Source organism: Salvelinus namaycush, chromosome 31 (genome assembly GCF_016432855.1).
Source record: "Salvelinus namaycush isolate Seneca chromosome 31, SaNama_1.0, whole genome shotgun sequence".
NCBI lineage: Eukaryota > Metazoa > Chordata > Actinopteri > Salmoniformes > Salmonidae > Salvelinus > Salvelinus namaycush.
Genome location: NC_052337.1, coordinates 35,741,538 through 35,768,755, shown reverse-complemented (window position 1 = coordinate 35,768,755; position 27,218 = coordinate 35,741,538). Strand labels below are relative to the sequence as shown.

At 41.1% G+C, this 27,218-nt stretch overlaps 4 protein-coding genes across 5 annotated transcripts; 1 reads left to right on the top strand and 3 right to left on the bottom strand.

Moving 5' to 3' along the window:
• Positions 1–744: 744 nt before the first annotated feature.
• Positions 745–5,129, bottom strand: zmat5 (zinc finger, matrin-type 5). Of its 2 annotated transcripts, none has more exons than XM_038970450.1 (6): positions 4,962–5,129; positions 3,824–4,000; positions 2,396–2,458; positions 2,225–2,305; positions 1,798–1,906; positions 745–1,650 (listed from the first exon to the last, which is right to left on the bottom strand). In XM_038970450.1, the coding sequence occupies exons 2-6, from the start codon at positions 3,948–3,950 to the stop codon at positions 1,500–1,502; spliced, it is 531 nt and encodes a 176-aa protein (XP_038826378.1). In that variant the 5' UTR covers positions 3,951–4,000; positions 4,962–5,129; the 3' UTR covers positions 745–1,499. The 2 variants fall into 2 exon arrangements, with proteins under 2 accessions (XP_038826378.1, XP_038826379.1); XM_038970451.1 differs by lacking the exon at positions 4,962–5,129 and adding an exon at positions 4,555–4,660.
• Positions 5,130–12,575: 7,446 nt separating this feature from the next.
• LOC120026306 (cytochrome b-c1 complex subunit 9-like) lies at positions 12,576–15,000 on the top strand (the record flags this gene model as incomplete). Its single annotated transcript, XM_038971138.1, has 2 exons — positions 12,576–12,725; positions 13,506–15,000. Coding segments are annotated over 2 exons (192 nt in total), but the record flags the coding sequence as incomplete, so codon positions are not given.
• Positions 15,001–19,741: 4,741 nt separating this feature from the next.
• Positions 19,742–23,364, bottom strand: LOC120025576 (scavenger receptor class F member 2-like). The gene is made up of 4 exons (XM_038970132.1): positions 23,339–23,364; positions 23,151–23,254; positions 22,456–22,605; positions 19,742–21,765 (listed from the first exon to the last, which is right to left on the bottom strand). The coding sequence occupies exons 1-4, from the start codon at positions 23,362–23,364 to the stop codon at positions 20,669–20,671; spliced, it is 1,377 nt and encodes a 458-aa protein (XP_038826060.1). The 3' UTR covers positions 19,742–20,668.
• A 2-nt stretch (positions 23,365–23,366) lies between these two features.
• On the bottom strand, positions 23,367–26,888 carry LOC120025575 (scavenger receptor class F member 2-like). Its single transcript, XM_038970131.1, has 8 exons — positions 26,577–26,888; positions 26,084–26,142; positions 25,839–25,940; positions 24,753–25,272; positions 24,116–24,334; positions 23,899–24,027; positions 23,660–23,763; positions 23,367–23,470 (listed from the first exon to the last, which is right to left on the bottom strand). Exons 1-8 carry the CDS (start codon positions 26,678–26,680, stop codon positions 23,367–23,369), a joined length of 1,341 nt encoding a protein of 446 aa, XP_038826059.1. The 5' UTR covers positions 26,681–26,888.
• Positions 26,889–27,218: the final 330 nt, after the last annotated feature.

Below are 27,218 nucleotides of genomic sequence, written 5' to 3'. Positions count from 1 at the left end.
TTCACTGACGAGTCGCGGTTTTGTCTCACCAGGGATGATGGTCGGATTCGCGTTTATCGTCAAAGGAATGAGCGTTACACCGAGGCCTGTACACTGGAGCGGGATCGATTTGGAGGTGGAGGGTCCGTCATGGTCTGGGGCGGTGTGTCACAGCATCATCGGACTGAGCTTGTTGTCATTGCAGGCAATCTCAACGCTGTGCGTTACAGGGAAGACATCCCCCTCCCTCATGTGCTACCCTTCATGCAGGCTCATTCTGACATGACCCTCCAGCATGACAATGCCACCAGCCATATTGCTCGTTCTGTGTGTGATTTCCTGCAAGACAGGAATGTCAGTGTTCTGCCATGGCCAGCAAAGAGCCCAGATCTCAATCCCATTGCTCATGTCTGGGACCTGCTGGATCGGAGGGTGAGGGCTAGGGCCATTCCCCTCAGAAATGTCCGGGAACTTGCAGGTGCCTTGCTGGAAGAGTGGGGTAACATCTCACGACAAGAACTGGCAAATCTGGTGCAGTCAATGAGGAGATGCACTGCAGTACTTAATGCAGCTGGTGGCCACACCAGATACTTACTGTTACTTTTGATTTTGATCCCCCCTTTGTTCAGGGACACAATATTCCATTTCTGTTAGTCACATGTCTGTGGAACTTGTTCTGTTTATGTCTCAGTTGTTGAATCTTGTTATGTTCATACAAATATTTACACGTTAAGTTTGCTGAAAATAAACGCAGTTGACAGTGAGGACGTTTCTTTTTTTTTTTACTGAGTTTATATCACGGTAGCCACTCCACTTCTGCTGCTTTCCTGAGGCAATCATTTAAAAAGCATTAGAACCTCACATTCTGTACATTTCCAACTCAGAATACATTTTCTTGAATACAAGGACCAACTCAACAAAATCTCTGCATGCACGCAACTCAATTTGAATGTAGTCTGATGGAAAAAAAATCAATTAAAATGTGAAGATTACAAATTCACTCACTTCTATCAAGTAAAAGTTTGAGCCCTAATAGCAATTAATGATCCGTTCTTGCATCACCACATCAAACTTTGAGCAAGAAATGATGAACCAGCTTTAAAGCTCCCATGCAGTATTAATAATTTTTTTATTCACTGTATGTCTAATAAATCACTGTGTGTTTATTTCATGAAAATATTTATTTCCCTGAGGCTCCTTTTGCCATTGAAATGCTCAGTCTGATCGTGTGGGCGTGTTGATACAAATTTAAATATATTAACATACACAACCCTGATTGGTGGATAGGATCGTCTAGACTCTGAGCCTACCCTGCTTACCCCTTCAAAGCAGGATACATATACAAATAAAAGATGACTGGTCATTGGTCAGAATAATCAAATCAGTTACCAAAAAAATCCACCCCACCTGAAAAGGTTGAAAATCCAGTTCTTTTTTTTCAAACAGCTCTTACACAAAAAGGGCATTATCATAATTTTAACAAATTTCAGTGTGAAACTGCCATTAACTGCACTGCCCCTTCAACCCCATTCAGTTCTGACTTTGACTTTCCATCCTCCAGGGGGAGGGGGCCGAAGGGAGGGAGGAAGGTCAGGAATGGTGAGGAAATGTTGCGGTATGTCATTCTCTGGTTGATTATCTTCATCCTCCTCATCTTCCTCTTTCAGAACACTGTAGAGAGTAAAATACTTTAAGAAAGTATATTTTCACACTAACTGTATCAAATCTGACTCCATGTAAGCGTAAATACCATATTTTAGCACTAACATGCACTGTATGTAAGTACTGACAGCCTTTGACCATTGATTCATACTGTACCTTCCACTGCTGAGGGCGGCTCTCTTCTTCTCTCTCCTGGTGAGCCACTCCTCTATGCTCCGCTCAGGGGACGCTCTGTGCTCCGGGTCCTCTCTGCTCCGTCTTTCATCTAGACATTAGACTACACCTCTTAATATGGATTTCATTAACACAATCACCATGGGAACTTTGAATTCTGAGTGAAATTAGAGAAGATGATTACTATTATAGATTTCATTGAACCACCTAAATTAACAGAGTGGCATTGTGTGTTCATAATTGAAATACCAGAGTAACTTGCCACCATAATGACGAAAAATTGTACCTCTTAAAAATGTTAGCATCATGCAAGGTTGCGACAACAAAGACAGCATTGCTCATAAATTACCACTCTCAATATGAGGACCATGTCCATGGCAGACAGTGCCATCTTGTGGAAACAACTCACCTTCAATCTGCATTCTTAAGTTCTCCATGTCCCTCTCTGACATGTGAGAGAACCTACAGTTGTTGCCAAACACACACTGGCCTGATGCAAAGGACAAAAAAAGAAGCATTACACACCGATTGTTGTAAGGGTCTTTCATTAAAAAGTTCATTATATCTTTGTTGTCTTTACCTGTCTGAAGAAATTTCCTGCAGGGTTTCTTAGTTTGTTCATCATACAGGACGGCTGCTGCATCTGTGATGAGAGAAGAGGTGTCATACTGTCTACAGCCTGTTACGACAAGTATCTGTCAGATGTTGCCAGAAGATACCAACCCTAACGGTAAACATACAGTAGCCACAACAGCCACTTTGGAATGGCAGTGTCAGCCAATTATCTCCTTTGTTGTTCAACGTGATGTGCCATTCAGTAATGGCTGCTGTGGCTACTGCTAGCTAGCATGAAGACGATAAGGGCAGTTTTCCAGGAAAACTGGCTGTAAGTATTTCAATCTTCTCGATGGAACAGTGTGGATAAAGGTAAACATTTGGAGTACAGTGGCATATCCCCAACCCTGCATTGAGGTATGTTTTCTGACCACAGTGCAGCTCAGTGTAAACAAGCGTAAGGGTAGGATTGGTATCTTCTGGCAACGGTCATAACAACAATGGACTACAATTTCATTCAGAAAAGGACTCGAACTGAAATGTATTTGATCACATCATTCTGAATTGAATCACAACCATCTCTTTATGCTGTTATTTTGTTTAATTACGTTCCATGTCTTCTAATTGGTTACTGTGTCAAACTTTTAAGCCCTGATCTGATGATCTGAAGTCAAAACATGTCAGCCCTGCTATTTTTAAATATGTCTACTGAAATGCCAAGTAAATAAAGCCTTTTTAAATCAAGAAGTGCCTGCATTCGTTCTTTAAGAGTGCAAGATAATTATTTTTTCTACATTTAACGTTTACGAAGTGGTGGCCACCATCCTCTTTCTTTTTTTCTGCCAGTCTATACCAAGACTCCGTTATTATCATTTTTTAAAGGTCAATCAGCAGTTGCTAAATCCATTTTTAGAGTTACAAATTAATGATATGTACCCACTGATTCTTAAAAAATATAACTTATAAATGCCTCATGAGCTTAGTTTAACTGTCATCAGAATGCAAAATATATGCTAGTTTTACTCCAAAGTCTGTAAACAAAGTAAATGTAAACAAACACTGTATAGCCTAAAAAACATGGTTAAAACAATAATTCTGATATTATCGATGGTCAGTCCCTGTCCTTGCATCCAAAGCTCTGTCTAGGAATTTGGGAGTGATTACATTTCTCCAGCCCCATCCCTCAGCTTTCTACCGAAACAGTGGCTTTGTTATTGTTTTAACTACTGATTGGCCCTTTAAGAGCACCATGCAGTTTTTTTCTGACCCCAAACCATGTTGGACAAATGGTGCATTCAAGACAACTGGGAACTCCCACCCCCAGAAAAATCTGACTGGGAAAACAATTTTTTTTCCAACTGTAAGTCAGAAACTCAAGCATCAAAAAATATATAATAATAAGAATATTTAACCAGGTAGGCAGTTGAAACTCTTGGGAAATGAAATGACTTACCCCTGAAATTGTCAAACCAGGCCTTTTTAGATCTGTGGTGTTGAACACCATACAGGTGTTTTTTCCTGTTGTGCATGTTGTCCTGAAAGGACCGGTCACAGTAGTCACAGTAATACCGCTTCCCCATGGTTGAGATGCTGGTCTTCACTTCAGTCAGCTGTAGGTACCTTCACATCTCTGAAACAAAACACACAATGATTTGCAACAATGACCACCACAATATAGGCCCAATCAAAGTGCTAAGACCTGAGGTGCTTACCATAAATTCCACTTCAACTTACTGAGCCGGTGGGTAGGACAGTTGGTTCTTTAAACAGAGGGAATGAGTCAAAATATCTAAAGCTACTTATTATTAAACAACTTTCCAAACGTGGGTCTGTTGTAGACCCAAGTCCTCTGCTTACCTCATGTCAAAATACAAGTCCCCCACAAGTTATTCCTTTTTTGTCAACATATGGCGCACCTGCAGGACTTTTATTTTGACATGAGGTAAGTGGAGAAGAAATGGGTCTACAACAGAACCACGTTTGGAAACTCTTTAATAAATGTTATTTCTTCAGATATTTTGACTCAAATTCCCCCGTGTTAATGACCAACCGTCATGACCACCAGCACAGTACGTTTGTGTAAGTAACGCTATATTTAACTTCTGAGGCGCCTTCATTACGCCGAACCTGTTGCAAAACGTTTCTTAAACGGAAGCAAACGGAACGAAACGGGGAGGGACATACCTTACTTTTTTCAATACAAACTCTCGTGTTGCTCTGTTTGCTTCCGTTTGGTTCTTAAACAATAAACGGCTTCCGAAATGAACACGTCCCAGGCTTCCTACGCTACGGACTGTTTTTGTGCAACTCAATGCCAATACAAAAGGGACCAACGCTGTAGTGTAAACACACCAGCGTTGCTAATAGCAGCTACTACTGGGTATGCAGGCTTTTGCTCCAACCTTACTCTACACACCTGATTATATAGGCTACTAATCCCGCAACCCCCTGCTCATCAGGGATTTGATTAGTTGAAGCAGGGCTGGAGAGAGCCGACTGCAGACCCTCTCACTCCAGCCAGGAGGGGAGGGGAAAGAACAGAAGCTAACGCAACCTTTGTCTTTTAGTGTAAAGAAATAAGCAATACGAACCCTTTTATGTGAGAATTTAAAGACAATCCAAGGGACACTCAGTAAAAGTTTTCAGCCAACGTTACATTTTAGGAAATTGTTTAGCTCTAAACTGTTAAATTGTTATGATTTCGACAAAAGATTATTCGGAGCGAATTAATTTGTCAGCATCTTATCAGCAACACTAAAAATAAGTACATCCGGGTCACGGAATGGCGGACTATTTCAAAATAAAAGTCCCCCGCGTAATAGTAGAAAAGTGTCATTAACCTGTAGTTATTCATGATGTATGTTTAAACATCAATAAGGATTCATATTTGTTCATATTTAAGTGACATTTGCATTGCATTTGTGTTTTAGAACATGCTCCAAGGTCAAATAAATGCCCCCAATGCAAATGCATGACATATTCGTTTATAGAGAAAAAAATATGATTTGTGCTGACATAAAAGTGAGGTGGGAGTACTCAGTAGGCAGGGTCTACAGAATCTAGATATGGTGTCATTTCATGGGGCTCTGAATAATATGGAGAGTTGCTGGACTTTTACTGTGGTCAAACAGCTGAAAATGTGTTGACTGGACACTATATGGTACAAATACAACACTGTACAGGAAAAATTATTATTTGTGCTGATATAAAAGTGGGGTGGGGAGTACTCAGTAGTGTCTGTAGAATATTTATAGGGTGTCATTTCATGGGGCTTTGAATAATATGGAGTGTTCCTGGCAGTGGCGTAGCCAGAAATCTGTTGATTGCAGTACCAACAAAAATGTAGGTGGGCCAAAATTTGGAAACTCAAATCATCATTAAATCATCATAAAAGCATAGCCTACCATATAGCCAACTGTAATCGATTGCACACAACAAACCATCTAACATGTGATTTTGCATTACAGACCAAATAGTCTTGTAGGCCTATGGAAATCCCTGACTCTTGCATTTAACATGTGACTGACATAGACCTACACATAATAAACCATAAGCCTATAATTAATAGACTATGAGACTAGAACATAATGCCTTGGTATAACAATAATAATCCTAATGTAACAGAGTTCACCAACTGTCCGAATTCAGCCCAGCGGGTGATTTTATTTGGCCTCCCAAGTTTTGTTGTTGTACATAAAATACTGTAAAAACATCAGCAAATCAGCTCCAAGTAATTTACATTTTGGAAATCTGTTCCAAAGTATTCCCACCCATAATAGATAGATACAGTATATGTGATCGTTTACAAATGTAAGCAAGGTTTGAAATTATTATGTTTTAGTAAAATATTATATCTGTTTGGGCTTCTTGCGGTCAATTTGCAGTCTACAAATGATTTGTAATTATGTTCCAGCCCCCTGACCATCCGCTCGGCTGAATGTAGTTGATGATCCCTGCTATATAGACTAGAACAGTGGTCACAAACCTCTTTTTAGTCGAGATCCCATCATGAGTCAAAATGCAAGCCGAGTGCATTTCCTAAAAATGATAGGCTATTAACATTGATGGGAAATAAATTTGTTAAATTCATTTGCCTATTTTCATATATAGTAAGAAAGGTCTGATTTTCTCCATGTCGGCCTTTCCCTTATTATAAATAACGTAGTGTCCCTTATATTTCAAAAGTTAAGTCTTAAGCTAGGCTATATGATAACACTGGTCAGAGGTCAGTTGTTGTAGCCTATTACTTACGAGGCACAAATTGAAATAACAGTTGTTGTTTTTTTCACTGGACTGATGGTCATGTCTCCGCGGTGGAAGAGAGAATGTGCAAGTCGCAAGTGGATAAGTCTTTCATGCTTTTTAAAAGTGCTGAATAAAAACAGCACTGTAGGTCTGGTCATTGTCTCTGAATGTACTGAAACTGTCTTTAAGGACCAGGATTAAATCATTGCAATCAGTGATTGGTATAGAAGGAGACTGGAGGCCCTTCGTGGCAAAATCACTGATGTCAAATTACTTGGCAAATTCTACAGACACGGTCTCTTGAAAAAATAGAACATTGAGCTTTGTTTGGCCATTTTACTTGTTTTTGCTAAACAAGTTGGCTAGTGAGTCTTAGCTAGCTAGCTAATGTGAGTAGCCTACACATTGTAGCCTAGCTATTGTTTAATGCACATGGATTCAGTGCAAAGTGGCAAGTGCAAGATCCCGCACATTATTTTATTATATAATATGTCCTTGAGTGTCCTGAAAGGCATCTGCCAAATAAAATGTATTATTATTGCCAATATACACTGAGTTTACAAAACATAAAGGACATCTGCTCTTTCCAAGACATCGACTGACCAGGTGAATCCAGGTGAAAACTATGATCCCTTATTGATGTCTCTTCTTAAATCCACTTCAATCAGTGTAGATGAAGGGGAGGAGACCAGTTAAAGAAGGATTTTTAAGCTTTGAGACAATTGAGACAATTGCCTATGCCCCTGGTTCCTGACCTTTTACTGTGGCGAAACAGCTTAAAATGGGGTCCCTGACACTATTTGGTACAAATATAGCACTGTATAGGAAAAACTAGTACTCAGTAGGGTCTGTAGAATCCATATACAGTGCATTCGGAAAGTACTTGACTTTTTTCACATTTTGTTACATTACAGCCTTATTCTAAAATTGATGAAATTGCTTTTCCCCCCTTATCAATCTACACACAATACCTCATAATGACAAAGCAAAAACAGGTTCTTAGAAATGTTTGCAAATGTATAAAAAATACAAAACTGAAATAAAACATTTACATAACTATTCAGCGATTACAGCCTAGTGTCTTCTTGGGTATGACGCTACAAGCTTGCCACACCTGTATTTGGGGAATTTCTCCCATTATTCTCTGCAGATCCTCTCGAGCTCTGTCAGGTTGGATGGGGAGCATTGCTGCACAGCTATTTTCAGGTCTCTCCAGAGATGTTCGATCGGGTTCAAGTCGGGCTCTGGCTGGGCCACTCAAGGACATTCAGAGACTTGTCCCGAAGCCACTCCTGCATTGTCTTGGCTGTGTGCTTAGGTTTGTTGTCGTGTTGGAAGGTGAACCTTCGCCCCAGTCTGAGGTCCTGAGCGCTCTGGAGCAGGTTTTCATCAAGGATCTTTTTTCGCTTTGTCATTGCGGGGTATTGTGTGTAGATTGATGAGTTTTAACTTTTTTTTAAATGCATTATAGAATAAGACTGTAACGTAATAAAATGTGGAAAAGGGAAGGGATCTGAATACATTCTGAATACACTGTATGAAATAGGTGTTGATGAGCCTTTACACATTCATTAAATCAGCCCATGGCCGGCCACATGCTAACAAATGCATCAGGTCAATCACTTGGCCTGACAAATAAAATATTTTTTAGGCAGTATAATAAAATCATGTTTCTATGGGTTTATATCACCCCAATTATACATAGCCTTATAACGTTTTTCTTAAACCGTCCTTGGTTGTCTACACAATAGCAATCAATCAAAATGTTTGCTTCTTTGACTTGGGTTTTGGACTGAAAGTCAGAGGAACCTGTGTTCTGGTTTTGGCAATTGTGTGAACATTTTATTTGCCTCATAAAATATGTGCTCACTAGGAAATGTCTTAATCCATGGATCATATCGCCTATATCGCTCTATTGACATTTGTGAGAAAAAAACAAGATTATACCTTGTTTCATTCAGCTTCAAATTATGGGTGGGAGCTGCTTTGACAAGGTACAGTAAATGACCTAATGTCTTATTAGAAGGCTCTTTTAAAGTTCTGAACAAGCACAAAATGAGGATGAAATACAGTTTTCACAAGTTTTATACTGTACTAGGGGATTGATTGGAAAATAATGGTTGTTTTTAACTTGTGCTCCTCCTGTAGCACAACCATCAGCCTCCCTTCCAATGCTGGGTAGCATTTCCTGCAGAAACCTCATCCCCTAAACCAGAGAAACGGGACAATGGATATTTACACACACCTTGGTTGGACTTACCTTGGTTGATTCAGTTTGGGGAATCAACTGTCTTCAACTTGATCTCTTCAGCGACCATTGGACAGAGGCCTCGTATACAGTGATTTTGTTGTTTATTGGTCAATTTTGTTGTTACTATTACTGTTTGTGTGTGTATACGTATGTGTTGTTAATTGAATAGAACTACATGAGTTCGGTAGGGTCAATTCGAATTGAAGACAGTTAATTCAACGAGTGATTTGATTTACAAAATGGAGAGAAAATCATTGACATATAGCTTTTCCTTATCAGCTTATTTAGAAGTAAATGAAAATACAGTTGAAGTCAGAAGTTTACATACACATAGGTTGGAGTCATTAAAACTCATTTTCAACCACTCCATAAATTTCTTGTTAACAAACTATAGTTTTGGCAAGTCGGTTAGGACATCTACTTTGTGCCTGACACAAGTCATTTTCCCAACAATTGTTTACAGACAGATTATTTCACTTATAATTCACTGTATCACAATTCCAGTGGGTCAGAAGTTTACATGCACTAAGTTGACTGTGCCTTTAAACAGCTTGGAAAATTCCAGAAAATGATGTCATGGCTCAAGAAGCTTCTGATAGGCTAATTGACATCATTTGAGTCAATTGGAGGTGTACCTGTGGATGTATTTCAAGGCCTATCTTCAAACTCAGTGCTTTTTTGCTTGACATGATGGGAAAATCAAAAGAAATCAGCCAAGACCTCAGAAAAACAATTGTAGACCTCCACAAGTCTGGATCATCCTTGGGAGCAATTTCCAAACGCCTGAAGGTATCACGTTCATCTGTGCAAACAATAGTACGCAAGTATAAACACCATGGGACCACGCAGCCATCATACCGCTCAGGAAGGAGACGCATTCTGTCTCTTAGAGATGAAGGTACTTTGGTGCGAAAAGTGCAACTCAATCCCAGAACAACAGCAAAGGACCTTATGAAGATGCTGGAGGAAACAGGTACAAAAGTATCTATATCCATAGTAAAACGGGTCCTATATCGACATAACCTGAAAGGCCGCTCAGCAAGGAAGAAGCCACTGCTCCAAAACCGCCATAAAAATCCAGACTACGGTTTGCAGCTGCACATGGGGACAAAGATCATACTTTTTGGAGAAATGTCCTCTGGTTTGATGAAACAAAAATAGAACTGTTTGGCCATAATGACCATTGTTATGTTTGGAGGAAAAAAAGGGAGGCTTGCAAGCCGAAGAACAGCACCCCAACCGTGAAGCACGGGGGTGGCAATATCATGTTGTGGGGGTGCTTTGCTGCAGGAGGAACTGGTACACTTCACAAAATAGATGGCATCATGAGGGGAAATTATGTGGATATATTGAAGCAACATCTCAAGACATCAGTCAGGACGTTAAAGCTTGGTTGCAAATGGTCTTCCAAATGGACAATGACCCCAAGCATACTTCCAAAAAGGTGGAAATTCAGGAGGGGGGGACTGTCTTCTGTTTGCCTACTAACGAATTGACAAACTCCTCGACCACTTATTAATTTCCGGGTCACTTTCCGGGTCCACTATATGGCCTTTTCCCAAACAGGAAAACCTACCTATAGAGAATGATGGAGGCCTCCATCATTCTCTAAAGGCAATATTAGCATAGGCAGCGCCATTGAGGGCTTCCACCATGCTTCTGCCATTTTAAAATAGTGGGTATTCCTTATGGGTTGTAGCCTCAATGGCGCTGCCCATGCTGTCACAGGCGCTATAGAGTACCACAGCATGAGTCTTAATGGCCATAAAACCTAGCAGTCAAACAGGGAAATGGTTCCAATCATTTTTCAACCATTCATTTTATAATGGATTTTAGAGAAACTTAAAATAAGGGCTGTGTTTTGTGTAGGCTTACCCTGGTGTGACATTTTGATAACTGTGTGAAACTCTCGACGGTTACTTGTATCAATATATTCACCTGTATTTACCCTCAAAAAATGAAATGCTAATGTGGCTATCATAAAGAACTACAAATACATGGTGATCTGGACAGACTGCCGAATCGAGTCAAAGGTAAGAATCTCTGAATTAACTCATGTTAGCAACTAATAAATTGGCAACAATTCTTGAAATGTACAATTCTGTGAACTTTCTTGTGCAAGTTTTAAATTGACACAATACCTGTTAGCAAAGGTGTCTGCTAGAGAGATTTTCATGGTTATCAAAACGTCACGCCAGGCAGTTGTGGGAAAAGTACCCAAATCACTCAAGTAAAAGTCACCCAGTAAAATATTATTTGAGTAAAAGTATTTGGTTTTAGATATACTTAAGTATCAAAAGTAAATGTAATTGTTAAAATATACTTGAGTATCAAAAGTAAAAGTATACATCATTTCACATTCCTTATATTAAGCAAACCAGACGGCACAATTTTCTTTCTTTTTTGGTCTAGAATTCCCTATGGGGGAAAAATGAATGGTGGAAAAACGTTTGGAACTATTTCCCTGTTTGACCGCTAGGTTTTATGGGTATCGTGGCACCTCCACCGTGGGGCTCTATAAAGGCACAGATATAAAGATTAGTCCTCTTTCTTTCTCTCTTGACCTAGACTAGATGCAGAGATGCCCAACTCAGTGGAAAATTTGCTTCCCTCCAGCAGGCAGAGTTTTTTTCGCCCACCAAGCAAGTTTTTGTATGGAGGTCAATGAGTGTCGAATTAGGCCAACAACAAATGCATCACTTATTTGCTGCATGAGGTTTATTTGATGTAATAGAAGTTCAGTAATGCTTAAGTTGTTATGAGTGTACTGGTATAAGTAGCACACGTAACATCCTGGCAACTTGAGAAAAAACACTTCATATCGGAGATGACTCTGCATATTCATAGTATGAGGCTAGGAGCATAGCATCTCTCTCGATTGACGTCACCCTCATTGAATATTTAAAAATAGATTACAATAATGAGATGTATCCACCAATCCAAAGAAATGATAAGCAACCCGCCGTGCTGCTATGTGGACAACGACTCCCATTGTTAGGCCGGAGATATCTTGTATCTTGTCACTATATCCATAATCTTTGCTACAGGTTGGAGTCCTCTCTGTAGCATGTTTATCTTTCCATCTTGAGGTACACCGCAGTTTGTTGTACTTATATTTGTTAGACAAGTATGTTTTTTAAAGACCATGTATTATATCGTCAGTATTTTGTTTTAGAATTTCCTTTGGTGCACAAGAATATGACCTACATGTTTACAACCTCATTTCCCATCATACACTTCGGTTTCCGTTATTCTGACGTAATTTCCTCTTTCTAATCACCGTCAGCCAACATGTCGCTAGCATTTAACATTTACATTTAAGTCATTTAGCAGACGCTCTTATCCAGAGCGACTTACAAATTGGTGCATTCACCTTATGATATCCAGTGGAACAGCCACTTTACAATAGTGCATCTAAATCTTTTAAGGGGGGGGGTTAGAAGGATTACTTTATCCTATCCTAAGTATTCCTTAAAGAGGTGGGGTTTCAGGTATCTCCGGAAGGTGGTGATTGACTCCGCTGACCTGGCGTCGTGAGGGAGTTTGTTCCACCATTGGGGTGTCAGAGCAGCGAACAGTTTTGACTGGGCTGAGCGGGAACTGTACTTCCTCAGAGGTAGGGAGGCGAGCAGGCCAGAGGTGGATGAACGCAGTGCCCTTGTTTGGGTGTAGGGCCTGATCAGAGCCTGAAGGTACGGAGGTGCCGTGAAAGGAGCTAGCGCCGCTAGCGAAAGGAGTCTACAATTTGCTCTTCAGGAGAACATCTACTTTTGCCATTACCATCATGTTCAGAGCAGTGTTTTTTGAACGAATATTTGACCAAGGAGGAGATGCCATATTCGAGCAATTGAATCGGGGGGTAAGTATTGACAGATTCTCGTAACTTCATTTAGCCCGACCTTGCTTAGGACAACTGCCAGTGGTTAGCGTAAAGCCCAACTCAAACGAAAAGTGTGTTACGCGCTGGAATGATGCCGCGTTCAAAACAACTGGGAACACAGAACTCGAAATACACCGAATTTAGTGCTTTAAAATAAACAACTGGGAACTCAAACTGTTTGAATGGTCATCCAAGTCGGAGTTTTATAAAGCTGCCCGAGTTCCCGAGCTGGAATTCCAGTCAGAGCTCCCTTTTGTTCGAGTACCCAGTTGTTTTGGACTCACAGAAGTCGGAGCTTTCCGAGTTTCCAGTTCCCAGTAGTTTTGAACTGGCACTCGAACGCACTTGTAGTGAAAGAGCGCAGACGGGCCGGGGCGTCAAATTCGAAAGTACGTTTCTCGTGTGTGAACAGATACATTGGGCGAAAATACGTTTTGTACATAGTTCTGGAATTGTGACATGTATATTTAGTGTTGATAATACTGCCAGTGCCAATATTATTATAGATTCTCATGACTAAAGTTGGCATATGCGAAGCATGTATGTGAATTGAAGCACTCTAGTATCGTGCGCAAATTGACGTCGTTGACGGCATCTCGGAGTGATTTCGGCTTTAGCTGGCTTGGCAGTAGTTACTGCTTAGCTAGCTATGCTTATGTCCTTTAACTTGTTTGTTCAGCAAAATTCTCTCCTTAGTTAGGATACAGCACGAGTCGTCATACGTGTGATCCAACTTTCAATGTTGTGTTTGGTTTGTAGAAACTCTGGAAACACATTAAATACCAAAACGAGGAGGAATAGAGAAGTTGCGGCAGAAAGGAAGCAAACGCCACACTTCAATTTCCATCCCTGAGTCGGTCTACGTGAACCATCACCTGCATTGACCTGTCACTGCGAGGCTGATTGCTCGCTATCAGAAACTCCATTTAGTTTAAAAAAGACTGGTCAAAACATGGAAGTGTTTCAACCTGACCTTGCATACTGTGATCTCTTCTCCCTCACCATTTGTAAATGTACTGATACTTTAAAACTGTTAATAAATTCAACGTAAACATGTTTTGATTTGTAGAATCAGATAAGTAGCTAGCTAGCCATCGACTGTACCTGACATTTGTCTCTTGTTAGATATTGAACACTGTTACCCCACCACATCTACAATTGTAATATTAGCATTACATTGTAGAAGATAACAAGATGTCTAGTTAATAACCACTTTAGTACAGTGCTGTAGAGTTCTGTCGTGGAGATTGTTTTGCATTTCACATCAACTTGGGACTGGGGCAGTAATATTTGGGCCATTTTTATTTATTAGGATCCCATAACTGGTAATGAGACCTGATTGTGTTGCCATTAGGTATGTGTATGACTATGGACTTATTGGATAGTGTTATTTATGGATGCTGTGAGAAGCATGCAAACTTTATAAACAGCATCTATCCACAAGTCAAAGAAAGCTCAAGTCCAATACAGGTCAAAGGTCAACAGCACTGGGTTTATCCTTCAGTTAGTCATAGAAGAAACACAGGCCTATTCTTAATTAGATTTGCTCAACTCCTGTGTCCTCTCTAGCCTCCTTTTGAACAGGTCAAAGGTAGTCAAGGCGAGGCCGTGAGAAGAAAGTGGACACATCCGCTTGTATGAAATGACTCCAATTGCGCGTCATCAGGAAAATGACTGTTACAGGGTGGAATCCCAAAATAAATGTATGAAGTGATCAAAACTAATGTATCTAGTTGTGCAATACATTGAATAACGGGTTAAGTAGCATATTTTTATTAAATGTTTGCATGCTTGTTAATGGGATTTATCTGTTAATTGAATGATTAGAATATTCCACCCTGAAACATATAATTGTATGGAATTGATTAGACTGTATAAAATCATAATAAATGTGTAGTCCTAGTCAGAATTAGGGTAAAACAATATAGCTAATGTTTATGTCTTTATGGTATTTTAATCACAGACTGTCTGAGCAAAATTCGGCGCCGACCTGACTAGAGATTTGGGAGAGAACGGGGAGTACGTCTCAAGGTCTCCCTAATCTCTGTCGGCTGGGTAGTGAGACAGTATGTGCGTAGGATATCTTCTGTTTGTGTGAATGTGTGCGTAGCAGGACATTGTGTGCGAATGTTAGTGTGAATGTGTGTGCGTATGGTTGTGTGGATGTGTGTGCATGAGAAGCCAGTATAAAATTAATTGTTTTGTATTCTTGACTTTAGAATGTTCCTGTGAATAAACCTTATTGACTATTTTAGCTGGGCCTCTGTCTGCTTCATTTCAATCAGTATCTTACAAATCCTGATCTAGCAGACTGAGTAGTTTGATTGAATTGGTTTATGAACATTGAGAACATAATTCTCTTATCAATGCTCTTCTCCTTCAGGAAAATAATAGTTGATTCAAAGGGGGTAGGATACACTTGTGTATTCAGGTAGAATATACCTGTGCTTCCTTGACAGGAGGCTATTGATTAAGGGAGGACCATGGGAGATTCTCGTATGGGGAAAAAGACCATCCTCTTGCCTCAGTCCTCTCCTCTGTGACCCGGAAATCGATAAGTGGTCGAGGAATGTGTCAATTCGTTAGTAGGCAATCGAAGAGTGTCCTAACTTTTTTTTTATTTGTTTGGATCACTTTACACATTTTATTTGGGATTCACACCTGTAAACATAATTTGCCTTATGTGGAGGTTCTCCTGTAAATGTAATTTGCCTGATCTCCTCTCATCACCATTTGTAAATGTACTGATACTTTAAAACTGTTAATAAGTTCAACATAAACATGTTTTGATTTGTAGAATCAGATAAGTAGCTAGATAATCATCAACTGTACTTGACAGTCTCATTTGGAGCCATTTCATACAAGCGGATGTGTCCACTTTCCGTCTTCTCGCCGTCTTGCCTTGATTACCTGTGACCTGTTCAAACGGAGGCTAGAGAGGACACAGGAGTTGAGCAAATCTGTGGAGAAGGACAGTCTCATTTCAAGCAAGTGCATTTCCATCCTCTATCACTCTCCTCGATTTAACTTTGACCTTTTCAAAAGGAGTTGAGAGAGGAGGCAGGAGGTGAGCTAATTTAATAAAATGCCCATCTTCTGAATTGAAATATTCAGCCACTTCCTGGTGAGAGAGGACCCCAAAGGTTATTTACCAGAATATCAGAAGATGTGAGCGAATGGTTACCGACAACCAAGGCACTGCTGTCCTTGGTTTCCCTCACTGGGAGAATTGATCTATGGTCACAGGTGTGACAACCAGGTCCTGCTCTGTTGGTTAACACACAGCCTCAGTCCCCAAAAACCGGATGTTTAGTTTTTCAGGGGAAATGGAAAGAGCCTGTGAAGCAACTTTTTGGATGTTAACAAGGTGACACTCAATCTTCTCCACATTTATGGGATTGGTTGAACAGTGCAGAAGAGATCCCCAAACAGTTTTATTTTCTTCTCGTCAAGACCAGTATGTAATGGGATCTATACTGAAAAAAATACAAACTAAACAGTTTCAATGATTTTAATAAGTTACAGTTCATATAAGGAAATCAGTCAATGTAAATAAATTAATTTGGGCCTAATCTATGGATTTCACATGATTGGACAGGGGTGCAGCCATGAAAAAGCCTGGGAGGGCATAGGCCCACCCACTTGGGAGCCAGGCCCAGCCAATCAGAATGAGTTTTCCCCCACAAAATGGCTTTATTATAGACAGAAATACTCCTCAGTTTCAGCAGCTGTCCGTGTGGCTGGTCTCAGACGATTCCGCAGGTGAAGAAGCCGGATGTGGAGGTCCTTGGCTGTCGTGGTTACACATGGTCTGCGGTTGTGAGGCCGGTTGGACGTACTGCCAAATTCTCTAAAATGACGGAGACGGCTTATGATAGAGAAATGAACATTCAATTCTCTGGCAACAGCACTGGTGAACATTCCTGCCGTCAGCATGCAAATTGCAGCTCCCACAAAACGTGGCACATCTGTGGCATTGTGTTGTATGACACAACTGCGTATTTTAGTGACCTTTTATAGTCCCCAGCACAAGGTGCACCTGTTTAATGATCATGCTGTTTAATCAGCTTCTTGATATGTCACACCTGTCATGTGGATGGATTATCGGGGCTATTAGGTAGCCTAGTGGTTAGAGCGTTGGGCCTGTAACCGAAGGTTTGCTGGATCGAATCCCTGAGCTGACATGGCACAATTCTGTCGTTCTGCCCCCGAACAAGGATGTTACCCCACTGTTCCCCAGTAAGCTGTCATTGTAAATAAGAATTTGTTCTTAACTGACTTGCCTAGTTAAATTGAAAAATCCAAAAATCTTTGCAATGGATGTAAATATATTTGTGCTCAAAATTTGAGAAGCCTTTGGTGTGTATGCAAGTTTTTTGTTATATTTTATTTCAGCTCATGAAACATGGGACCAACATTTTACATGTTGCGTTTTATATTTTTGTTCAGTATAGTTTCAGGCATTTCTTTTACCCAGATATAGTAGGTAACTCAAGGAAAACAGTGTCCAGCAGATGGAGCAATTCTCTCTTTTTGTAGAGTCCGTTCAGCATCCATCTATTTTATCCATGTGCTGTTTATGTAATGCTTTATATCCCACATCTAAGGACGGTACAACCCAATGATTTATATATGCAATAGTGCCTCCATCTTGGCACTCCCCCTCCATTGTAAAAAATATTTTGGAAGCTATAGAAATGCATTTATTAATTTCTACATTTCATTTTTTTTTTTAATGATTTAACCAGGCAAGTCAGTTAAGAACAAATTCTTATTTTACAATGACGGCTAGGAACAGTGGGTTAACTGCCTCGTTCAGGGGCAGAACGACAGATTTTTACCTTGTCAGCTCGGGGATTTGATCCAGCAACCTTTTGGTTACTGGATGTGATAACCACTTGGCTACCTGCCGCCCCAGTTACAGACACCTTAATGCATACTTTTAAATTATATTTAGTCAGCTAAACATAAAAATGAAAGTATTATTTATTTTGAGATTACTCATGTTGATGTCCCCACTACAATAAAGAAATACTTGTACATGTCATTTTGTCCTTGAAACATTGCATTGAAATACTGTAGAATTCCATTCATTCCTATGGAGGACTGCTTCTACTGGGGAGTGCCAATATGGCCGACCGGTGACTTCAAAGCCTCTCAATGGCCAATGCATAGCATCAGCAATCCATGGTTTATATAAATCATTGGTACAGCCCAGATGTTTTGACACATTTTTCTATAGTATGAACATGTAGTCAGAGCACCTGCATGGACACTAAAATGAATGCTATACAGCCAGATTGCAGATTCTGGTCAAGAAGACTAGAATGTGGTCCTGACAGACAATGAACTTGAATGTTAGCAGAACAAGTATGTTAGCATGGAAAGATGGAGCCAGTTTTGGTATTGCTTGCAGAGATGAGATAGCGTGTGCTTTGGCCTACTTGTTGACGATGATAGCAGCTTTTTCCAGTTTATTGTGGCACACATTGATTGACAGCCTTATTTGAGTAGCTCCAATATGACCATGTGACTGATAAAAAGTTCTTACACAACATACAAAGGAAATTCCCTCTTTAATGAGTCACATAACACTGGTCCTGGCTATGATCCTGTCTGTTCATTCTGGGTCGCTTGTGCTGGTTTCCAATTATGATATTTCATGATGTCTGTACTTTCCATTCCTGTTTCGGAGAACAGAGAAAATGAAAAGATCATGGTGTAGCGTTGCCTACACAGAAGGTTCCCACCATCCCGTTCATACCACAGTGACTAAGACACTCGCAATCATGTAGTCATTCCCATAGAAAAGTCCTGCCATTTGCTTGTGGTGTTATATACAGTACTTTTGGAGCCATGTATTTGACTTGAGCCGGTTTTTAGTTGCATAATGAGTCCGTTAGTAATTGCATAATCTGCTTATTAGTAGTAATAATTTGTTGTTGGTTAGGATGTTGGAGCCGGAGAGTGTTATTGCTGGGACAAAGGGAAGTACAGAAAGTGTCTATGTCCACATATGTTATTGTTGTATATTCGTATTTCTAAGAAAGTAGGTAAAGAGCCACAGCTGACTCTCAGTTCCGGGTAAGGTCAGGTGAGATTCTGTGGAACTAAAGCAGTGAGAGACGTGGAGTTTAACATTGAGGTGAGGAGAAAGTTGAAGAGAGAAGAAACCTCTGGGGGGGGGCTAGAGGGGCCCATCCCAACAATACTCCAACTGTAGTCTTATCACACACACACATACACATCCCTGCCCATGAAGGTTCTGGAACACCAATAGCAGGAACATACTTAGTTATTGCCCAGCAACACTGATTGTTTATCCTCGACAGACAAGGAGGTGACTCCTAATCGGAAGGCATAAATATATGCTTGTGTAAATTGTGTGCTATGCAGCTGCAGCATTCAGTTTGGATGGAATAAATCTAGCTTCCTTTGGTGTCCGACTGGATTTGTACCAGAACTTAGAATCTAACATATGTATGGCCTATATCCAAAGTAATTTTTTTATACAAAATTTCAGAAAATACAATTCTCAATGAATGATCCTGTACCATCTTGGCATAACAAAAATATATTGACAACAAATTCAGACCATATTTAGGTAACAACTTGTGTTTTTCTGAGACCAACGTTTCCAATTAGGTCATACTGATGTTTAGGTGTTATCACTCTAGGTTTTCTGCTTTGCTTAGCGCAAAATATTCGCTTTTTTTCCTCAAGTCATAAATGTTTTTCCATCGATGTAATGGCTACAAGATGTTAATGCTTTCATAGGGTGTCTCTATGCTAACCACTGTCTCCCAAGAGGATTCTGGGACAGGATTTACTTGGCAGTTGCTTCTCAAGGCCTGGCATTCAGTTACAGACGAAGCTCCAGGGAGATGTTTAAACAGGCAGTCAAAACGTAATTCTAGTCCCCTTCCCACCACTAGTCCCGATCCCTTTTCCACAGTAAAACTTCTAGAATTAAATAATGATGTATAGACGCCTATGCATGCAGCAATGCACACAGTCATGCCTTGAAAGCATGTTTCTTCACTAAACCATTGGAGCCTCTATAAATGCGTTCATTATGATCTAACGTTCACAACAAGGCAGCTGGTCTGTGAGGACATGTTCCTGTATTATTTCAAGTGATCTGCCAATCATACTATGTTACTTACTTACAATGTTACTTATTTACGTTTAATAACTTATTTTCAGGACCTTGCTGCTCCTAAATGTGTCTTTGCTTTGTCTGTGCCTCCTGATAGCAAAGGGAGAGATGTTCCTGTCTAAGCAGGTCACATCATGGATTCAGGACGACCGGTGCCAACAGTCTGGATTCAATTAAACACCATATGATCTTCTGTAGTCTTTACAGCTGCCTCAAAGTCTATCATTCCCCCCCAACAAACTGCACACACACAACTGTAGCACATGTGTCAGACAGCCACAGGGCCCTCTACACAGACCCCAGACTGTTCCACCATCAATACACCACACCTCTTGTTTGTCTGAGGTCCTGTCGTGGCTCCAAAGTTCTGGGCAGTGGGATCGACTTTCCAACTTAAAACATTGATTAGATATGGGAGATGCAAAATCCAGATTTTGGGGTGTTTGGTCTATTCGATATGAACAAATTAGAAAATGAATAAAATAACAAAGGTAAATAATTATTCTGATGTCTTAGCACTTTTACTAATATATTGATTTTACAATAACTAAAGTGAAGGAATATAAAAAGTTAACATATAAAGAATACTGCATTGTATCATAACATTTCTCAAGATCAAAAACATCCACCCAAGGGAAAAGATTCCATCGTTATTCGATTTGGTGCTAAAAACAATGAAACATGTGTCCAATAAATTCTTTCAAGCATCACAACATGTGCGTCATTGTTTTTCCAGGATTGAGAAACATCCAGACTGGCTGTGCTAATTTGCAGCCTTTGGTGGCATCACTGCAACCTTTGGAGCAGTAGTCTGTATTTTTGAGTCTACATTACCTTCCTTGCTCTTTTTCCGAGGAGGCTTTTTCATTGGGGTCTTATTTTTGGTCTCTCCCTTATCTGAGCTGCTTTCAGAGTTGTTAGAGTCTTGTTTCTCTTGGTATTTGGCTTCTTTAGATGGAGTATCTGGCAGAGGCTTCTGTGAGCTGTCGGATATGGGAAGCAAATCCTTTCCAGCTCCAGGCTGGGTGCCCGAGGTCTTTTGGGGCGGGGTTGGCTTCTTTCTCTGGGCCTGGAGGTGAGACAGGCTCTCCTCACAGCTGCCGGCCTCGCTCCTGTTCAGGCTCTTAGTCTTCTCCTTCAGCTGAGCAGTTAAGAGGGAGGCTACCTCAGGGTGTATGTTCGGTTGGTTAACCTCCCTGTTTAGGGATAAGCTGGGCCTCTTCTCTGGGGACTCTTTGGGGATTGCAGCTTTCCGGTCAACACGGAAATTGCCCATTTTCCTCAGGACACTCTGCACTGCCCCATTGATGTGCTCTATCTGCAACAGACCTGGTCTGCTTTTATTAGGCTTCTTCTCACCTAGGGAGCTGGCCCCATCTGTACCTGCAGACTCTGGGGCGTTGGGAGCTCGCTGCTTGCTGGCTTTCTTTCTGGAACAAATGTTATCCTCAGCCACAGTCTCTTCCTGACTTATCTGATTCTGATTTGGCCCAGGAGATGCATGGATCCAGGAGAGCTTGGGCTTGGTGGAGGGGTCTGGTGGCTGTGGTTTAATCCTCTCAGCAGCTATAGGCTTTCCATTATATTTGACATTGTTTGACTTGCCATTGTTCTCTGGCTCCTTGCTGGACTGCTGTGGTGGCTGAGGGAAAGAGGCCCTGAGGCAGAGGGTGCTGGTGGCTGACTCTGTGCCACTGCAGGAGCCCTCACTCTCTGACTTCTGGAGTGGCAGGTCACTGGTGTTAACTGAAGCCTGCTCAGTCATATACCTGTCCTCCGGCAATGTGTCTACCTCAGAGACATCATCAGCTAGTACTGTAGTCTCCGTTGTGTTGATTCTGTCCCCTTTCTTTTTGTTCTCTTCTCAGAGGGTGAGAGAAAGGGCGAGAGAGAGGGCAAGAGAGGTTCAAACGTCAATTTTTATAAAATAAAATAAAAGATCATTAGAATCCGACTCCCCTTCAGCTCTAAAGATGTTAAGGAAATAAATACAAATGCTTTGGGAATGTTTTAAGTACTGGATTACCTACTAGTAACATTTTCCTGTTCATCTTTACTTTAGAAGCAAGGGCTTTAATTAGATGATATGGCCGCAGATTAGGCAGTGTATTTAGGGCAGATGAGTAAAATGAGGATCTATCAAGAACTGTAGTTTACACATCACCCTCTGGATCTTACACCGGATATGACTATGCAGCAGTTGTTTTGACAAAAATCTAGTCATTGCAGAAAATCAGTGAATCATACGAAAACAAAACGTTGTGTGCAGCCAAGGACTCAACATCACCTCATAATGTTCTGTCATTCCAAAATGATCTCTTGTTTTTGGAATGACATTCCCATCATTATCGGAGCTCAATGTGAAAAATGTAACCTTCCTTCACATATTTTGTACAATAATTTGCCTTAACAAATTCCCATCACCTGCAGAAATGAAGGTTCTAGGATAGACAGGTGTGACTGTCACAGACAGAACAGACAGAGGGGTTTTTAATGCAGCATTCACTATCATGCAGGAGTGACAGGGAAGACTTAGTCTGGGACACTCACCGTCAGGCACAGCATAGACATGTCCATCCTCTGTGGTCTCTACGGAAGAGAAGGACGCTCTGGATGACCCGGAGGCGGTGGGTTGCTCCACTGCAGAGGGGGGCTCAATGAAACTACAGTTGAAAGTATTCTCAGGATCATGGTGGGACACTGTGGAGAACAGAAACAGAGCAAAAACTTAGCCTCTTAACCGTTAGAACCTACATTCACTAAAGCTTTGAACTTATTTGTTAACAACAATAATCCTTCACTACATTTTGTCCCTTCAAAGAAATTGTGTTACACATGGGACCTTATATTTCCCCCTGACTTCCTGTGTCATACATCAGTCCACCCAGCCCAAAAGTTCCCCCTTCTAGCCCTGCTGCCCCTGTTCCAGTAGAGAGAAATTGCAGGTTAGGATAATTTTTGCCACTTCCTGTTGGTGGTCCAGAGGGGCCCTCGATGGAATGTAGAGAAATGGGGAGGGTGAAGAGGGGGGAAGCAGGACGCTGTTTAAGTATGGTTTTAAATAGACGCTGAGTTCACTGTCACAGCCATTCAGAGAGCAGGCAATGCAAAAAACCAAGGAGAAGGGATGCTACTTTGATTTTGGAGAGAACTATCTTTGGGTATTGGACAGGTTTATCATCAATCATGAGAACCCAGTGAAAACATACATTAACATTCATAGAGCTTGTGCAGGTAGGACCTACCAACAACTTTGGGTAGCTTCTGCCGTCTTAGTGGGATACGAGGAAGTTTAGAGCTGATTCGTGTCAACCCTCCACATAGTCTTCTTTTGGACCTTTTCTCAGGACTAAATGCAATCCACAGAGAAACCAAAGAAGATGTGAAGTATAAGTTTAACTCCAGCTAATGTGACCATATATTTATGATGTACTGTGCCTCAATACAAACAACAATCATTCTTACTCGTTCTGTCTGCAGACAGAGCAGCAACACAGCAAGGAGAGGAGCAGGAGACAGGTGACCAGCACCCCTGCTGCCATCACACCCATCCTTTGGTTAGGCTCTGTTCAAAGAGCAGAGGTCATACATCTGTCCCACTTGCCACAGAATAGACTCATTTTAAAAATAAATATCTGCCATGTGTGTTTTTATGGTGGATACATATGTTACCAATAAGCTCTCTGGAAAAATAATACATTACACTTTTTTCCCTCATCACATTAGATAAGTCTGTTTTAGGAAAGGTTCTCACGTAGGTTGCATGCTCCAGTCACTATGTTGCAGTTGTTGTCATGGCAGGAACAGGTCTGGGTACAGTTAAGCCCATACTGACCCGCTGAACAGCTCACATTACAGCTGCATAGGAAAGAGTGTGAAATTTCATTGATGAAATTTTCAAAATTGGTCTTGACACCATCCATATTACTTTCTCTATTTGTTACATTCAATTAGCTTTTTTCAATATTTGCATGTAAAATGCTTTGCACTCACTAGGCACCAGAGAAGCCAGGATCGCAGAGACAATTTCCTGTGGCGAAGTGACACATCCCATTGAAGCAGCTGTTGCAGTCATTGACACAGTTCTCTCCATAGGTTCCATTTCGGCACTTGACCTCACATCTGTGAAGACAAATGGTTGAAGGTCACGCACAAACTCAGAGGTGATGTAATTCCCTTTCTTATCTACATTTGATTAGAGTATTCCTACCGATCACCCATCCATCCAGGGTTGCAGTGGGGGCATTTGCCATCGATGCGGTTGCAGAAGTGTCCGTCTTTACAGGATGAGCAAACGTCCTTGCAGTTTTCACCAAAGAACCCAGGAGTACACATCTGGTCACACCTGGTGCCATTCCAACCGCTTTCACATGCGATGCAATGTCCCTCTGCCACCATGCAGGGCTGCTGGCCTTTGCAGTGACCACACCTGGAAGAGCAGTAAGACCAAGTCCTGAGTAATATTGTAACAAAACATGAATAGCATGGACTAACTAAATTCTTTACAGTAATATTCATGCTGGAATAGTGTTTCCAAATGGTTGGTTCCCTCTTCCAGAGCCTTTCAGCCGAGGCTGGTTCCCTTGTGGTTAGAAACTGGCTTGTGACTAGAGGTCTTATTGCCAACAGCTTCAGGTGGCCAAACTCTTTAGGTGTTTCACAGCTCAAAACAGTTTGTAAACCACATTAGATTTGCCAGCTTCACCACATGGTTACCACAATGGCCACCGTACAGCAGACTGAAAGAGCAAAGAGCAAAGACATGCATGTCTTATCCAATTAAATAACCTCTGGCTACCAGAGTGGTTCCAAGTAAGTCAGCTTTGTCAAACACAGCTGTCACACACCTGTTTCTGCAATTTTGTCCGTAGAATCCAGCTGGACACGTCTCCCTGCAGAACTTCCCTCTGAATCCTGGCTTGCAGGTGCACGATCCATCCGCCGGGTTACAGCGTCCATAGAGACACTGGCACTTGTGCTCGCAGTGAGTACCCCACAGACGCTCTCGACACTTGCAGCGGCCGGTGAGCTGGTCACACGGAGAGGTGTTGCAGGCACACTTGGCACCGCAGTTCCTCCCATACCAGCCAGGATTGCAGTGGCACTGGCCAGTTCCCACATCACACATAGAGTTTACTCTGCAGTAACAATTGTTAGAGCACTGAGGGCCCCAATAGCCTGTGTAGCACGTACAAGCGCCTGTCTCCTGGATGCATTGGCCCTTCTGGCAGCCGCAGGCTCGCTCACAGTTTGGCCCCCAGCGATTAGGGTTACAGGTGCAGGCCCCAGTGACATCATCGCACCTCCCGTTGGGATGGCAATCACACTTACCCTTGCAGTCAGGCCCCCAGAACTTGAACGGACATTCTACAGAGAGGATGTAAGGCAAATATGTATAGACAAAGAGATCATTTGTACACTAAGTTCTCTGGATGTAGGCTACTTAGTTCTGAGAAGTAGGCTACCTGGACTGGCTGTATGTGAAAATGACTGCAGTGTTAACAGACTTACACTACCTTTCAAAGGAATTTATGCTTGAAATAAATAGCAAAATTACAATCTGCAATTGCTACTTCCATTTTTCCTTATGTATAAATTAATTATATGTAGCCATTGATTCTTGAAGAATATAACTTACTAATGCCTCAAGAGCTTAGTTTATTAACTGTCGTACCCCATCAGAACCCCAAATATACGCTTGTTTTACTCCAATGTTTGTAAACAAAGTAAATGTTAACAAACATTTTATAGCCTCAAAACATGGTTAAAACTATACTTTTGATATCATGGATGGTCAGTACTTGCATCCATAGCTATGTCTATACATTTGAGCTTTTATTGAAACAGAGACAGGGAGAACACTTTGTTATTGTTTCAACTGCTGATTGCTGCTTTAAGGATTGCTGTGAGGACGGAACAGGGAACTAACTTACTCATATCACAAGTGGCTCCAAAATAACCATGACGACAGCGGCATTCGTGGGGTCGCACACAAACTTCATTCTCTTGGCAGGTGAAGTTACCCTCACAAATTGCTGAAGAAAAACCATTGGGCAAATTAGTTCACAATAAATAATTATGCTTTTAGCAATGAAGAGGAAAAATGGTTGGGGAGTCTACTCCCAATGATCTGGTTCAGGTTTGTTGAATGGGATAATACAGGCTTTCGAGTACTCACGTATTAAGCACTCATCTCCTTGCTGTGCCCAGCCACTACAGCATTGGAGCCTGTCAGATCTGGGAGGGAGAAAAATAACATTAGTTAATCTGGAAATCATCTGTATTTGATTTATAGAAACTAACGTAATTGAACTCCTTCCATCCAAACTAATGTTATGATCACATTTCAGTCATGACAAATAGACTAAGACATTTAAATACTGAACATTATCCTGATCACGTTCAGATGCAAATCTGTCACAGCATTCATAATGCAGGGAATTACTGGCACAACGACACAATGTAGCAGTAGACTAAATGAGCAGAGATCTGAGGAAGATTATCTGTGTATAGAAGGGCTTGGGTATTCAGAAAATCCCAAACTTCAACATATCTAAAACAATTGAATGCATGTTTATCTACCTTCACTGACATGAATCAGGCTACTGTAATAGTTTTGTCCATCAATTTCAAGCATAAAACTTATTTAAAACAGGTACACAATGACTTACCCAGTTTTGCATACATTTCTGCCGCTGGGATTTAGTTCTTGGCTGTAAGTCCAACAACAGAAGATACTTAGAAGCACAATGACTAAGACATATCTTGTTTCCATGTTGTTATGAACAGCATCCCTCCAAAGGCTTTCCCGTGGAAATATGTCTGACTTTTTTCCAAAAAGGAAATCAACTCTTTTCTTGCATTGTCCAAAAAGTTACCCATCCAGAGGGTGGCGGTATACAGTAGTAAATGATGTAGCCTACCGGTAGGCTGTTACCCTAAAGTCGGTACTTGAATGACAATTTGCAAATTCGGTATGAAGAGGTAATGGCAACAAGTTGTAATTCTCCCTGGGACCTCCCCACAGAACCAACGTCACCACAGACTTCATAAAACCTCCCCACCCCCAGTAAAAACAGACTACCCTAAGAAAACATTAGCAGTTACAGAGCAGACTTAGCACTTAGCCAATGGCTCCCTCTGTTGTTGACAATAGGAAGCTGCACATCCTCACAGTACATACACACACTCTCTCTCTCTACAGATGGACTATCCAAATCAAGGGTTACCGAACAATTTGAGGACATGATTCTGTTCTGTTGCATATGCTTTATGTATTTTCTGTGTCTAGCAGCGTCCTCAGAGCATGCGCA